The sequence below is a fragment of the Sceloporus occidentalis genome, unplaced genomic scaffold (assembly GCF_023333645.1).
Source record: "Sceloporus occidentalis isolate IW3139 unplaced genomic scaffold, rSceOcc1.0.p SCAF_8, whole genome shotgun sequence".
Classification (NCBI taxonomy): Eukaryota; Metazoa; Chordata; class Lepidosauria; order Squamata; family Phrynosomatidae; genus Sceloporus; species Sceloporus occidentalis.
In genome coordinates this window covers 17885323-17898248 of record NW_028316988.1, presented here as the reverse complement: position 1 = coordinate 17898248, position 12926 = coordinate 17885323, and the positions used below count along the sequence as shown (strand labels likewise).

The window sequence follows — 12926 nt, the reverse complement described above, 5'->3', positions numbered from 1 at the left end:
TCCTAATCACTGCCCAAGTCACAACTAGGAAAGAGGCCAATAAGCATGTGGGCCCCTTCTTAACTCGGGCGCTTGGAAATGTCTTGCACACACACAGGGACATGCATACCCTCTCAGTACTTTTTGTTTCTTTGCATCCTGCAGGCCATGAGGTGCAGGATTCCTGCTGCGTGGAGGAGAAGGGTGTGGACTTGAACTGGGAGGCAGAGAAAGAACTCGAAGCTGCAGCCTGCAGCGGAGAAGACTTCATCCCACCCAAGATCATGGTGAGCCATTGTCATGCCTGCCATGACTTTAGTGCAAAGTCAGGGTAATGGGAGTTGTCATGTGAAGGTATTGTGATGAGACCTGCAATAAGGAAGGAAAGTTATCACATCCACAGGTGGTATGATAACAAAGAAGGGGAGGCAGGCAGGCTTGGCTTGACATTACATGGGAAGAAACTAGCTGAAGGAACAAATAGGAGGCTGTATGGGAAATGAGAGGACCAAAGATGTTTTTGAGCAATTAGCTTGCCAATAGTTTGAAATTATGTGTGGTTTACTTAGGCATTGCTAGTGCTTGCTGCTTAGTTCTGATAAAGAATGTCTGTGGTGTGGATCGATAGTTACTGAAATAAAGATTTGCCGAGTTTTAACTACTGAAGCTTAAATTTCTGAACTGCCGGACCTGACAACCACACCAGGCTAGTCAATTCCAATAGGCATTCAGGCTGTTGCAGAATTCCGGGGGCTACATGATACCAGTGGCTATTAGTCGTGATGGTTTCATGCCAGTTAAATGATGGCAGGTCTCTGAATACCTGTTGCTGACAAGCAACAGGGGGAGTGGGCTTTGGTGCTCGCATCTTGCTGGTGGGCTCCTCATTGCATTTGATTAGCTAATATAAGAAGGAAATATTGGACTAAGCAGGCCTTGGATCAGAATGAAGGCCTGCCTAGTCCAACAATTTGTTCCCTATTAGCTAACCAGATGCCCCAATGAGGAGCCCACCAGCACCAAAGTGTTTCAGGTAACAACTGATGCATCTCTTGTGCCTGTTTTAATTCCCCCCACTTCTTTTTTCTCTGTTCATCTCTTTCTAGCTCATTTCCTCAAAGGTGCCCAAAGCGGAGTACGTCCCCACAATCATCCGCCGGGACGACCCATCCATCATCCCCATTCTCTATGTAAGTTTCTTGCAAGACACACCTCTGTGAAAATCATTCCCAAACTTCCAAGGAGAGGGACTCTTTAATTATATTGTTCTTTTAAATTGTGAGCCACTTTGAGTCTCAATTTTGGGGGAAAGTGGCACACAAATAAACATAAATTATGATGTGTGATATAGGCCAAAACATCTGGAAAGCCAATATTTCCCTACTCTTAATCTTTTTGGCAATAGGGGCTATTTCATACTGCTGCCTGCTCCATTACAAATGACTGTTTGCAGCCTAAATCCTTGAGCTCCTGAGCCACACTGACAAATAAAATCGAGAATATTTACCCATCCTTCCCCTTTTTCTTTTAGGATCATGAGCACGCCACCTTTGATGACATTCTAGGTATGTATTTGGAATGAATAGGCCCTTGGCACTCTTAAGGGATTTATTGCATTCATATCCTAACTTTCTTCCAATGGGCACAAAGCATAGCAATATGAACATCAGTCTTAAGCACGCTATGACTTCTCCTCGCCATGCTCAGAAATGCTTTCTTTCCCCTCTGTGCATGGTTTATACATCTTTCCCCTCTTCTTTCTTTCCCTTTCTTCTGCAGAAGAAATCGAGAAGAAACTGAACATCTATCGCAAGGGCTGCAAAATCTGGAAGATGTTGATTTTTTGTCAGGTAAGTGATAGTCCCTTCAAATGGCAATTGTTCATTGCTTCCTCTTGGCTTCATAGAACTCCTGACCTTGAAGAAGATGGCCTTCCTAAGGGAGCAATAGATAGTGATGAATAGTTCTCATAATGTCCTCCCTCTCTCCTTCCTTTATTTATGAGAGTGACCTAGCTGCTTAGCACAGGCCTGGACTATATCTCCTTGGCAAACACTAACACTTTGGTGCCCTGTATCCATCCTTTGGAGTGCTGTAGAGAGCATAGGAAGGAGGCTGAGAAAATATATCCAGGGGTAGCTATGTTGGACATACAGCAAAGTACAATAACATCCAAAATCCACTAAACAGCAATATCGTCATTGGGCCAATCAAAATGCACAAAATACATGATGCAAATTTTCAAGGTTCCACTGGTTTCTTCCCCAGGCAAAGGTGTTAAAAACCAGGATAAATCAGGAGAAAAAATGATGATGTTGGAATCACAGGTCTACATTTTGCCAGGATGTTGTTCCTGTTCTTCTCAGTTAAGATAGTACTGAGAGGTATTCATGTAAGCAGAGCCCATTCTTCCCTTTTGGCCATGTGAGATCTGGGAGACAAAGGCGGCATCCACAGTGCAGAAATAATCCAATTTTTACACCACTTTAACTGTCATGGCTTAATGCTGTCGAATTCTGGAGTGTGTAGTTTGTGGCAGCACTGGAGCTCTCTGATAGAGAAGCCTAAATGTCTCACAAAGCTACAGTTTCCAAGATTCCTTAGCATTGAGCCATGGCAGATAAAGTGAGATGAAACTGTATTTCTGCAGTGTGGATGCATCCAAGGAGTCATGACGTCCAGAAAATACAATTTAAACTCCATAAACAACACAAAAAGAAACCTCCCTTTAGATCCAGGCAGTGACTTTAAACATCATTTAACCCCCCCCCCCCAAATAATACTATTAACCACATACCAGATAACAAAGCAGTAGTAGCTTCCTCTCCAAGAGAAGCACCAGACTGTCTGTTGCAAACGCTGGCTTTTTATCTCCTGCAGGGTGGGCCTGGACACTTGTACCTTTTGAAGAATAAAGTTGCCACTTTTGCAAAAGTGGAGAAAGAGGAAGACATGATCTAGTGAGTTAAATGCTTCTGGTCTCCTTGTTTGGGGAGGCTGTCAAACTGGCATGCTTCTCAGTGGGAAATCATAGTTGTGTGTGTTTTCTGCATGTGTGGAATTCAGTGCCAACTTTGTCTGTTTTGAGAATTTTGGCTTTCACTTGAAGGGGGCTGTTTGCCTTTCCCACCTCCTCAACCTTGCAGCTGGGGAAAAAACAGTGGGAGATTTTTCTGCAATGCAGCAGAGATAAAGCATGAGATCGGGGTTGTCCATTTTCATTGTTGGTTTGTGTATAACTGTTTACAACAACAACTTTGTGGGGCCAGGGGCCAGTTTCCCTCCCTGGGTCCCTCCTGCAGGTCAACTCCCACAGCAAGCCCAAAATGGCAACTTTCTCTTGCCATTTTGAGAGGGACTATAAAGAACAATGGAGATATCTAGGGGTAGCATGGGGTTCTTGGCTGCTTGCGGAGTATTATACCATGTTTTCCTGCACTGGGGGACTTTTTGCATTGTTTAGGATGCAATTGCCCCCAAATCATGTGGAACCTTTTTTTAAAATGAGGGAGGAATTTGGGAGTTTTGGGGAACTAAAATAGGGACCAGGGCCACATGTTGTGGGCCACATGATGTCCACCTCTTATTTCTAGCTACACATAGCCAGTGTAAGACAGCAGTTCAGTTCAAAAATATGAAAGGAAAACAACAGTGAATTAAAAACAAAGAGGCAGAAAGGAAGAAAAACATGTAGATTGCTCAGGTCATTAATACTTGAATCCATATTTACCAAACGGGCAAATCCAATATAGTGTTCCTCCACCTTCTTTTGCAGTTTCTGGAAGCGGCTGGGCCACCTGATGAGCAAACTGAATCCAGAGCCAAACGTTATTCACATCATGGGGTGCTACGTCTTGGGGAACCACAATGGAGAGAAGGTACAACCTCTGGTGGGCAAATGGGAGCGAAGTCTCTTGGCCCTTGGACAGACTGATGTTCCCGATAGCCCTGTTCCTTCCTCCACACTTATTCCCTTTATTTCGTGTGGATGATATTTCTCATTCTCCTCTGTGCCAAGAACAGGAGATGGAGGAACAGATATTTTCAGCCCTTTGCTGGCCAAAATGGTGATCAGAAAGGACACACTATCCCTTTTGGTCACCATTATGGTTATGTCCAAAAATGGAAATGTTGGGAGGACAGGAGGGTATTTTTGAGTGCAGGGAAGGAGCAGTGGAGGGAAGTTGAGTATAGTTTTGGGATGAAAATTGTCTGAAACCTTTGCCAAATTGTGAGAAAGTACTTTGAAGTCCACATGAAGTCTTCAGTTTCCCTCATTCTGTCCTCAACCTACCTGGGGATGCATCGATATCTGGTGTGCTGCCAGGTTTGGTGTGTGGCACCAGCAACAATGAACCCTGCAATTCCTCTTCCTCTGTTGCTCCACATCAGAGACCCTGGTGCTTCTTTGTTTTCCAGCTGTTCCAAAACCTGAAGAACCTAATGAGCCCCTGCAGCGTAACTTTTGAATCGCCTCTCGAACTCTCTGCTCAAGGTAAATGCTTAGACAACTGGTGTGAGGGTCAGTTTGCATTTCACACACCAACACAGGCACACCAGTGTTGCCTGCAATAGAGACTGATTGGGGGCGGAGGACATAACTGCCCACCCAACAGGTATTGAACCGTTTCTGGCCTTTGTGTACTGCCTGTTTGGAGCCATGTAGTTTACGCCTTACCTGTTTTCAGCAGCAAAAGTCACTCGATCTCTGGTTTATCCATAGTGTGTTTAGAAACACGAAGGTCTCTTTGGCTTCATGGCCCAGTTTGGGTCACTTGCCCCTGTGCAAAGGGGGAAAAAATAAAGAGATCCATGGGGTTGAGAACTCTCTAGGATTAATATTAGTAAGGAAGTTTACATTCTTCATAATATTTTCCCAGCCTGTTAGAGAGTTGTGTTTCTCTGATCCTCTGAATTTAGGCTGGGAATCACGGTGCTAAAATCTCCTGAAGAACAGAGCACCACAAGGCCATTTGCCTAAGTGGAATGCTAACCATTGTCATTAAAATATATATATGTTACCGATAGATTCAATTTAAAAGTGTTTTCACTGATAACTGATTAGTAGACTAACAGGTTGATTTAAAGGCTATACTTAATTAGCACTAGTAATACTGCTATTGTTGCTATTGTTTTACTATTACAGTCAGCCCTCCAAATCCATGGATTCCATGATCCACAGCTTTAAAATACCCCCCCCCCCCCCAAAATGTCCAAAAAACAAACCTTGATTTTACCATTTTATCTAAGGGACATCATTTTACTATGCCAATGTATATAATGGGAGTTGAACATCCACTGATTCTTGTATCCACAAAGGGTGCTGGAACCAAGCCCAAGCAGAGACCAAGGGCCTACTATATTTACTTATATCAGTGTGTTTTGATTTGTGTTGCTACCATTTATATGAGGACAGATCCTTGACAAATGAAAGGGAAAGAGAGGCAAGGCAAATGAAGCGGGGAAGTTAGTTTTTATTTCAGTTAGCACTTCAAGTCCTAGTTGCAGTTGGACATGGGCAGGAGACGTTTGTGCCCAAGACTTTTCAGACAAGTTGGCGTTGTAGATTTGAAGTGCCCTTATTTTGGTTATGTGAAATTGACTCAGCCATATCTGCCTTCTGCTTCCAGGAAAGCAAATGATTGAAACCTATTTTGACTTCCGCCTTTACCGCCTCTGGAAGACTCGGCAGCACTCCAAGCTGCTGGATTACGACGACATCTTATGAGGGCATCCGACAGCGGTTTGGTTTTCTTGGTGTCCCAAGTGGCTGAGCGGTGTGTGCCGAGAGAGACCTTTTTCATGGGTGAAAAGGCGTTTGGAGCCCGAGGATGGCACAGCAGAGCTAAACAGGAGCCTGGGCAGGATGGCGAGAGGCTTGGAGGGAGCAGCCTGCTATTTCGGATGTGGCACAGAGTGGCATGTACGTCTGATGGTGGGAACACTGTGGAACAGGACCGGATGGCAGATCCGCACCGGACTGAGCTGATTTAGGTCACAGAAGGGCCAAACGCCACTTCAGGTCCTTTACAAAAGACATTCCATGCTCAGGTTTTCTTAACTATAAAAACATTGACTGGTCATTCTTCTTTTTTTCCTCCCTCCTTGTGCTGCTGGATAAGGGAGGAGCCTCATCTGTTTGCAAGACCTTCCTTGTTGGGATGCACAGATGCCGCCTCTCTTTTTGGAGGCAAAGAACGCTACCCTCGACCCTGTGTGCTTTTGAGATGTGAGGTTTCCGAAGCCTTTGGTGTGAATTAGGCAAAATTCAGATTTTCAAAGTGTGTTTGTTTTAATAGGGTAGAAAAACATACACACACACACATACATACATATATATATATAAGTGCAATTTTTATATGAATAGAAGGAATATTTAATTAGCTGTTGCTGTAAACACACACCAGTAACTGATAGATGAACTATTTTTGGTCTGCTTGAAAATATATTTGAAATAGTAATATATCTTCTGTAGACATACATATATATATATATGTAAACACCAGCAGAATGGGTTTTCACATGCTGCTTTGCAGACCTGCATGTCTGCAGCGTGTTCTGGTTCAGCTTCCAGAAGAGCCATGGAGAGACACTCACTGTAGGCTCCCTGAAGAGTGACCTTTGTTTGTTCGACTTAGGAGCAGTCTCCTTATTTGTAGCTTGGCAAAACTACAGCTCTGCCAACCACCTTTAGTTCCGAAATACGGTTGACGTGGCCATTTCCGTGAGATCTTGACCCATTTCCGTGATCTTATATTGTTACAAACTAACTAGAAACGAATAGCCATGTTCGAAAGACTAACTCTCTTTCTCCCTTCTGCACTTATACTTGCTGGGGCTTCTCCCTCCCACCAAAAAGACTGATTTTAATATCTAGAACAGAGGATGTCAGGTCAATTTCAGAGAGAATGCTTTAGTGCAGTTTTTAAATACTGGAGTACTGTTCCCCCCACATTTCTTGTGGGGTGGAGCTTGGCATAAAGTTGAGAATTTGCTGTTGGTTAATAGGCAAAAGCTATCTCCAGGATGCTTTGATTTAGATTTCCTGCATGGCAGAATGGGGTCGGACTGGATGGCCCTTGTGGTCTCTTCTAACTCTATGATTCTATGACTGGGTTCATCTGTTGCCATTGAGTGGCCATATTTCCAATAATCTAGTTTGTACTTGTAAGAAATACTCTAAAATAACTACGTGTAAAGGGTCTCCAACCTATTTGGGTGACACAGATAGCTGAGGAAAGCTAAGCTGTGTAAGAGAGGTTTTGTTTTTCCAAAGAGGAAAGACCAGCTTGTTTCCCACTCCCATTTTTTTTACTTGGTTCTGAAAAAGATTGTGAAGTGAGAACAAGCATATATTATAAATCTTGTAGTGAAGTGATATCCGCACTATAACACACCTATATAACCCAAGCCCTATGTGATGGTTGTGTTGATCTCCATCATCCATCCTTACCACTGATGATCCCCACTTAGGTAGATTAACAGGGCCCTAGCTGTCCTTGCCTATGTTTGTGCTATACAAATTGATCCTAGAAAATGAGTTGGAGAACAAGCTAGGTCTCCCAAGAATGTTCAAGATTGGGCCCTTCCTTTAAAACAGAGATTTTTCATCTAATAGACCTTCAGATTCTGGAACTGTCTTTGATCAATACATTTAGCAATGCGAGGGGAAGGGAAAAACCCAGACACCGTTCCAACAAAACCTTTTGGCAACAATCCCCTAAATAGTTCCACTTGGAGCAAATGTGTGATTTTTCTTCACTGCCTAAAACATTTAAATATGAAGAAGCAAAATGCTTGAAAATTGCAAGCTGAGACCAGAGTAAGGTGGATTATTTGGTAGAATGGATACTGCTCTGGGGATGGTTTGCTGGTTGCTGTTTGTTTGCTGCTGGGTTTGTGTTTGCTTTTTGCAACACAGCTGAAGCAAGGATTGTACATGACTACTGTCTTTTAAAAATGTGGTGCGTTCTACTGTCTAAACTGTGCCATTAGAGGGCACCAGACAATTTCTTGAGATAGGTGATAATATTCATTTCGGCTTTCCGTATGTTGCTCATTTCTTCATCAATTCATCAGGAGGATAACAGATGAATGCTGGAGAAAGTGAAGCCAACATATTTGCCGATCCAAAGAGAGGCGTTGGATATCTATCTACATCCTTGCATTTTCTTCCACATTGGAAGAATTAGAATTGCCACTTCTCTTTGTCTCTTGCCATTTTTCCCTCTTACTCTTACCATCATTGTCTGTTTGTCTTAAAACTGGGTCCTCATTTTAAAAACAGCTACGTAGCAGCCAGACATGCCAGATTGGAAACATACTGGGAACAGCTGAAGGTATTGCATTTGGTCGGTGCAGATGGTTGAGAATTTAATTTCCTTCTTTTGTGAATGTTACCTTCATTTCTTCATAGATTTAACAGAAACAGATTCAAGGAGCAACGTGGGCAAAGATGGAACCTGGCACATTTATCCATCTGTACTCAGACAGGGCATTGTTGTTCAGTGAAACTTCATGAACAATCCTTTGCAAAAAATTTCAAGATGGTCTCCATGGCAAGAAAGTTTACATGCTCATAGTCCAGTTGGAGTACACTGCTAGGCTGTGTGGTGCCATGCAATCACAGGGTGTGATGGCTGTCCATGCCATACATTTGTGGCAAGATAAGCATGTGTGATGTGGTTTGATGTTAGAAATGGAGATGGTGGGTCAGACTGAAAGCCTACCGAGTCCAACAGTGACCATTGATAATCAGGGCGTGTGACGTAGAAAGCAATTTTATTCTGTCTCTGTGGTAGGCTGCCCCTGAATATGGAGGTGTCCTTCCTGGCCACTGTGGCTAATGGTAACTGATAGGCTTATCCTCACCCCTCCTTTAAAGCCATATCTTTTACCAACCATCACAATATCTTACGGCAGTTCTGTCTGTCTCACACCACACATCCCTAGATTATCTTAGTTAACAGAAATGTTGTGCCAAAAATAATCCTTTGATTATTTTGTGTCTGTTGTAGAGTTATGCCAGCGGAAAGGTCTCCGTAAAGCCAACATTGTTGTTGGGAACTGCCAGAGGCGAAGAAGATCCCATATTCCTTCGTGGCTACTTTATTCTGTTCATAAACCACTGCCATTTTGGCAGTCAGAAAACGTTTCCTTATGTTCCAACCAGATCTACCTCCCTGTAGTTCAAAGCCATCCGATCTTGTCCTCCTCAGTGGACATTGTGGACAGTTATTCCCCCTCCTCTTTCTTTCCAGCATTCTCTTATGTGCTCCATCTTAACCTTCTGTTTATCAAGGCTTGCCTACTTTCTTCAAGCTTTTCTTGTAACGTTTATCTTCTGGAGACTCCCAGCTTTTCTGATGGGACTCTCTTTTCAGATACTTTTATAATGGTCAATGCATCTTTCCTAAATTGCCTAGTAATTCAAAGCTGAATTCCATATTCATATTTATATATCACCCTGCTATATGTATACCACTTCTTTTTTCATTACCCAGTTTTTCTGCCATTTCACGCTGGAATCATAGCAGTTGGTGTTTTACTCCAATGGACAGAGGAACCCTTCAGCTACAAACGCCACTCTGTGATACCTCCAAATAGCACCATTTTTCTCTGCAGTCCCTCTCAAAATGGTGACAGGAGGTGAGAGGACATCATTTTATGCAGTGGAAAATGGAGGTATCTTGACTTGCAGGCCAGAACTGATTTTTAATAATTCTATTGACTGATGATGCGAAAAGTCCCAACAATATGAACAGTTCCAAACAAGTGCTCCCAGGTTTACAGTGGGTTCTCCTCTGTTCCTTTTGCAGAGGTGCAACTTCCCGCTCTCCTGCCCCTGCCATAGACCTTCATTTATTCATATTATTTTTGATTCATAAAAGTGCATATTTCTTAAAAAGCCTCAGCAGTGGCATGGTGCACACAGAACAATGAACAAAAGATACTAAAGCATCCTGTGGCAGATTTTGTTTTAAGCCCAATAAAAAAGCAACAACAAAATCAGGTCTTCATCTGCCTCTTTCAAACTCTTGCCAAGGTCTGGCAAAGATGGGTTTCCTTTGGAAGGGGAGGGATACAGAATTGTGAGAGATCACACAAAGGGAGTCTTTAAAAGCAGGATACTTGGCGCATATGGCACTATCTTCCTCTAGTGAGACTCACTTTTGTCTCCTGTGCTGAGCATCTTGTTGCTTTCACCACCCCAGGCCAGTATTTTTGGGGTTCCTGGGCTCATGTGAATGCCTCCTGTTATTCTCTTCGGCAGACTTTGCTGAATCCACAGTGACTACATTCACAGCCGCACTGTGCCAGAATACTCCCTGCAAGGCAGTACTAAAGTCCTTTATTTTGCAGAGCTGCTTTTCAAATGACCAAGTGATATCTAACTTTATCCAGGGGGTGATGGATCAATATTGGAGGTGTACCCCAGATTCCTGGTCCTTTGCTACTGATAAATTATACACATTCTTAAGAGCACCTTCATACCATAATAGACAACTGGGCCATCCAGTCCAGTGTGATCTGTTCCAAATGTTGACAGCTCTCCGGGTCCTTTGTCTTGGATCCCATAAATGTGAAGGATTGGATATAGGACCTTCAACATGTAAAGAGTGTGTTTTGTCACGGAGCTGTGGCCTTCTCTTTTTTCACACCATTGGTTAACACGTTTTTCTAGCATTCTGCCAGAGTTTGAAGCTCTAAACCTGGGAGTCAACCAGAAATAGCAAATGGACAACCCAGTTAATAATACATAAATCTTATTTGGATACTATACTTCAGTCTTTAAGCTTCAGCTTGCTGAAAGGAAACAGAACGACATTGAAATTTCACACCACAAAATCCATGCAGGATACTAAAGCTAGGGATGTCTGCACTTTGTTCTGTCCCTAACAAGATACATAAAATATTCTGAGCAGTGGCGCATTGGCTTGAGTGTTGGACTAGGACTCCAGCAGACCAGCATTCAAATCCTCACTTGGCCATGGAAAATCCCTTGGGTAAGACACAGTCTCTTAACCACAGAGGAAGGCAATGGCAAACCTGTGCTGAACAAATCTTGCCATGATAGAGTAGCCATAAGTCAGAAGTGACTTGCCACACAAGATGTTCTGAGTAGTGAATGGTGGACAAAACACTCTATAGAGTTTATAGTAGATAATCATGGGATGTTGTTTGTTGCTGGCCAGAAAGCTGGACTGTAGCTTCTTTTGGTGTCATATTGGGGTTTGCCCATTCTCGTATACAGCAATAACACAAGGGGTCACTAATGACAAATACTCTTTTCTGATCATTTGTCCCTCCTAGCAAGGTGATTTTGTGGGGGATTTTTCCTTATTTGATTCTCAGCATCCATGACCTCTTCCCACTGATGGTGAAGCCACAACGTTTCTCACATAAACTCGGGTTAGTCCAGTTCCCAGAGATTTGTAGTCTGTGGCTGGCTTGTTGTGCCGCCTTGAGGTGCAAAAGGAGATGAATGAGTAAATATAAGTGTTCACAACTCTCTTCCAAGCTGTAAAAAAAGAATGAAGCCTGGGAGTCAAAGATGTTGGTGAGCCACAAATGTCACAAGCAGACGCTCGGTTAAGGAAATGGCTTCTTTGTGAACCATGTATCTGGATAATTGTGCCGTTGAATTAATCCAAAGTGTTGATGTGGATGGAGTTACGATGAGAAATGTCCGATTGAATGTAGTGGTTTGTTTTGTATCAGTGGATAGTGACGCTCTGTTTTGGATGCATCTGGATGCTTATTGGGGGGGGGGGGGGGGGGGGATCTTCCATGTCGAGGGAAGTCCTGTGGAAGAGATTTAGGGTTGTATAGTTTTCAAGAGTGCTGGATAATGACCAGGGAGTCCCAGAATCAATTCTCATTCAGCCATGAAACCTATCGGGTGACCTTGGGGCAGTCACCATCCTCTCCGCCTATCCTACCTCTCAGAGAATAAAATATTTTGTGAGCATAAAATGGGTTGGGGGGCTTAGCTGCTGCTGCTCTGAGATTTTTTAGATGTAGGGCAGGATTAAAAAAAAAAGACATACATGTAGATAGGTGAAACACAATCTGCATTTTTGCATCCACAACTGTCGGGTAGGAGACGTCAAGGATGAACCTCTTGATCCAGCTTTGGCAGTCTGGAGAACTCGGGGGGCTTCCATTAAGCCCATGATACAAAGGATATACAAACATAGATACAGACTCTGCATGCAGTTGGAGATTTGCTTGGTATTCTTGTATTTTACACAGCTGCAGAGGAGAACAAGCCGAATGGTGGCCAACCACTTCTGCAGTGGAAATAGCTGAAAATGGCAGCGCTCCAACTGTATGTATGTTCACTTCCTTCCATAGTGGCCACTGACCTCAAGGGCATGGGATGAGATATGTGGATGTGAAGCCTTGCCTTGTTCTGTTTTTACTTCTATGACCGCCTTTTGAGTGCCCAGTGGCATCTGGCAGGGAAGAGAAGGCAGGATTTGGTGGACCTTGGGGTGATCCAACGGGATGGTTTGGTGGAACCTCCTCCCTTTAGTGTCCTTAAATAAGACTGTCCATTTTGGTTCTTCACCAAGCAGGCAGCCTTCTTCTTTCTGGTGTGTCAAACCGGGCTGCTCCTCTCCTGTCTCAGTCCTCTGTATTCAAGGATCATTTCCCCACAGAGGTGGAAGTTTCTCGGTTTTAAGATGTGATTTAATAAAACGAAACCTTGAGGATGTCAGAAGCGTTCTTCTTCTTTTCAGTAACATTTCCAACTCAATCCCTCCTTTCCCCTGATTCCCATTGTAATCCTTATATTCCAAAGGTGAATACCAGCTTCATCAACATTGCACATGGATGACTGATGTGCAAAGATGACCACTGGGCATGGGGGCACATCCACATTGGGTTGGGTATTTTGCTCCATGCTTGTTGCCTTGGTTTAGTTGTGATGCATTGCCATT

The 12926-nt window shown here is 43.3% G+C and overlaps 1 protein-coding gene and 1 long non-coding RNA gene across 3 annotated transcripts in view; one reads left to right on the top strand and one right to left on the bottom strand.

The window, feature by feature from the left end:
- LOC149308079 (NMDA receptor synaptonuclear signaling and neuronal migration factor-like) overlaps positions 1 to 11750 on the top strand; it is a 38495-nt gene extending 26745 nt beyond the window's left edge. For both annotated transcript variants that reach the window (XM_089535041.1, XM_089535042.1), the window contains 8 exons: positions 145 to 266; positions 1086 to 1169; positions 1511 to 1544; positions 1759 to 1829; positions 2860 to 2939; positions 3755 to 3857; positions 4399 to 4474; positions 5610 to 11750. In XM_089535041.1, the coding sequence (XP_089391167.1) occupies positions 145 to 266; positions 1086 to 1169; positions 1511 to 1544; positions 1759 to 1829; positions 2860 to 2939; positions 3755 to 3857; positions 4399 to 4474; positions 5610 to 5707 (668 nt within the window). In that variant the 3' untranslated portion in view covers positions 5708 to 11750. The remainder of the gene's footprint in view (positions 1 to 144; positions 267 to 1085; positions 1170 to 1510; positions 1545 to 1758; positions 1830 to 2859; positions 2940 to 3754; positions 3858 to 4398; positions 4475 to 5609) is intronic.
- LOC149308077 (uncharacterized) overlaps positions 4625 to 12926 on the bottom strand; it is a 31803-nt gene continuing 23501 nt past the window's right edge. Inside the window, exon 3 of the long non-coding RNA XR_016282119.1 lies at positions 4625 to 4760. This is a non-coding gene — a long non-coding RNA (uncharacterized LOC149308077). The remainder of the gene's footprint in view (positions 4761 to 12926) is intronic.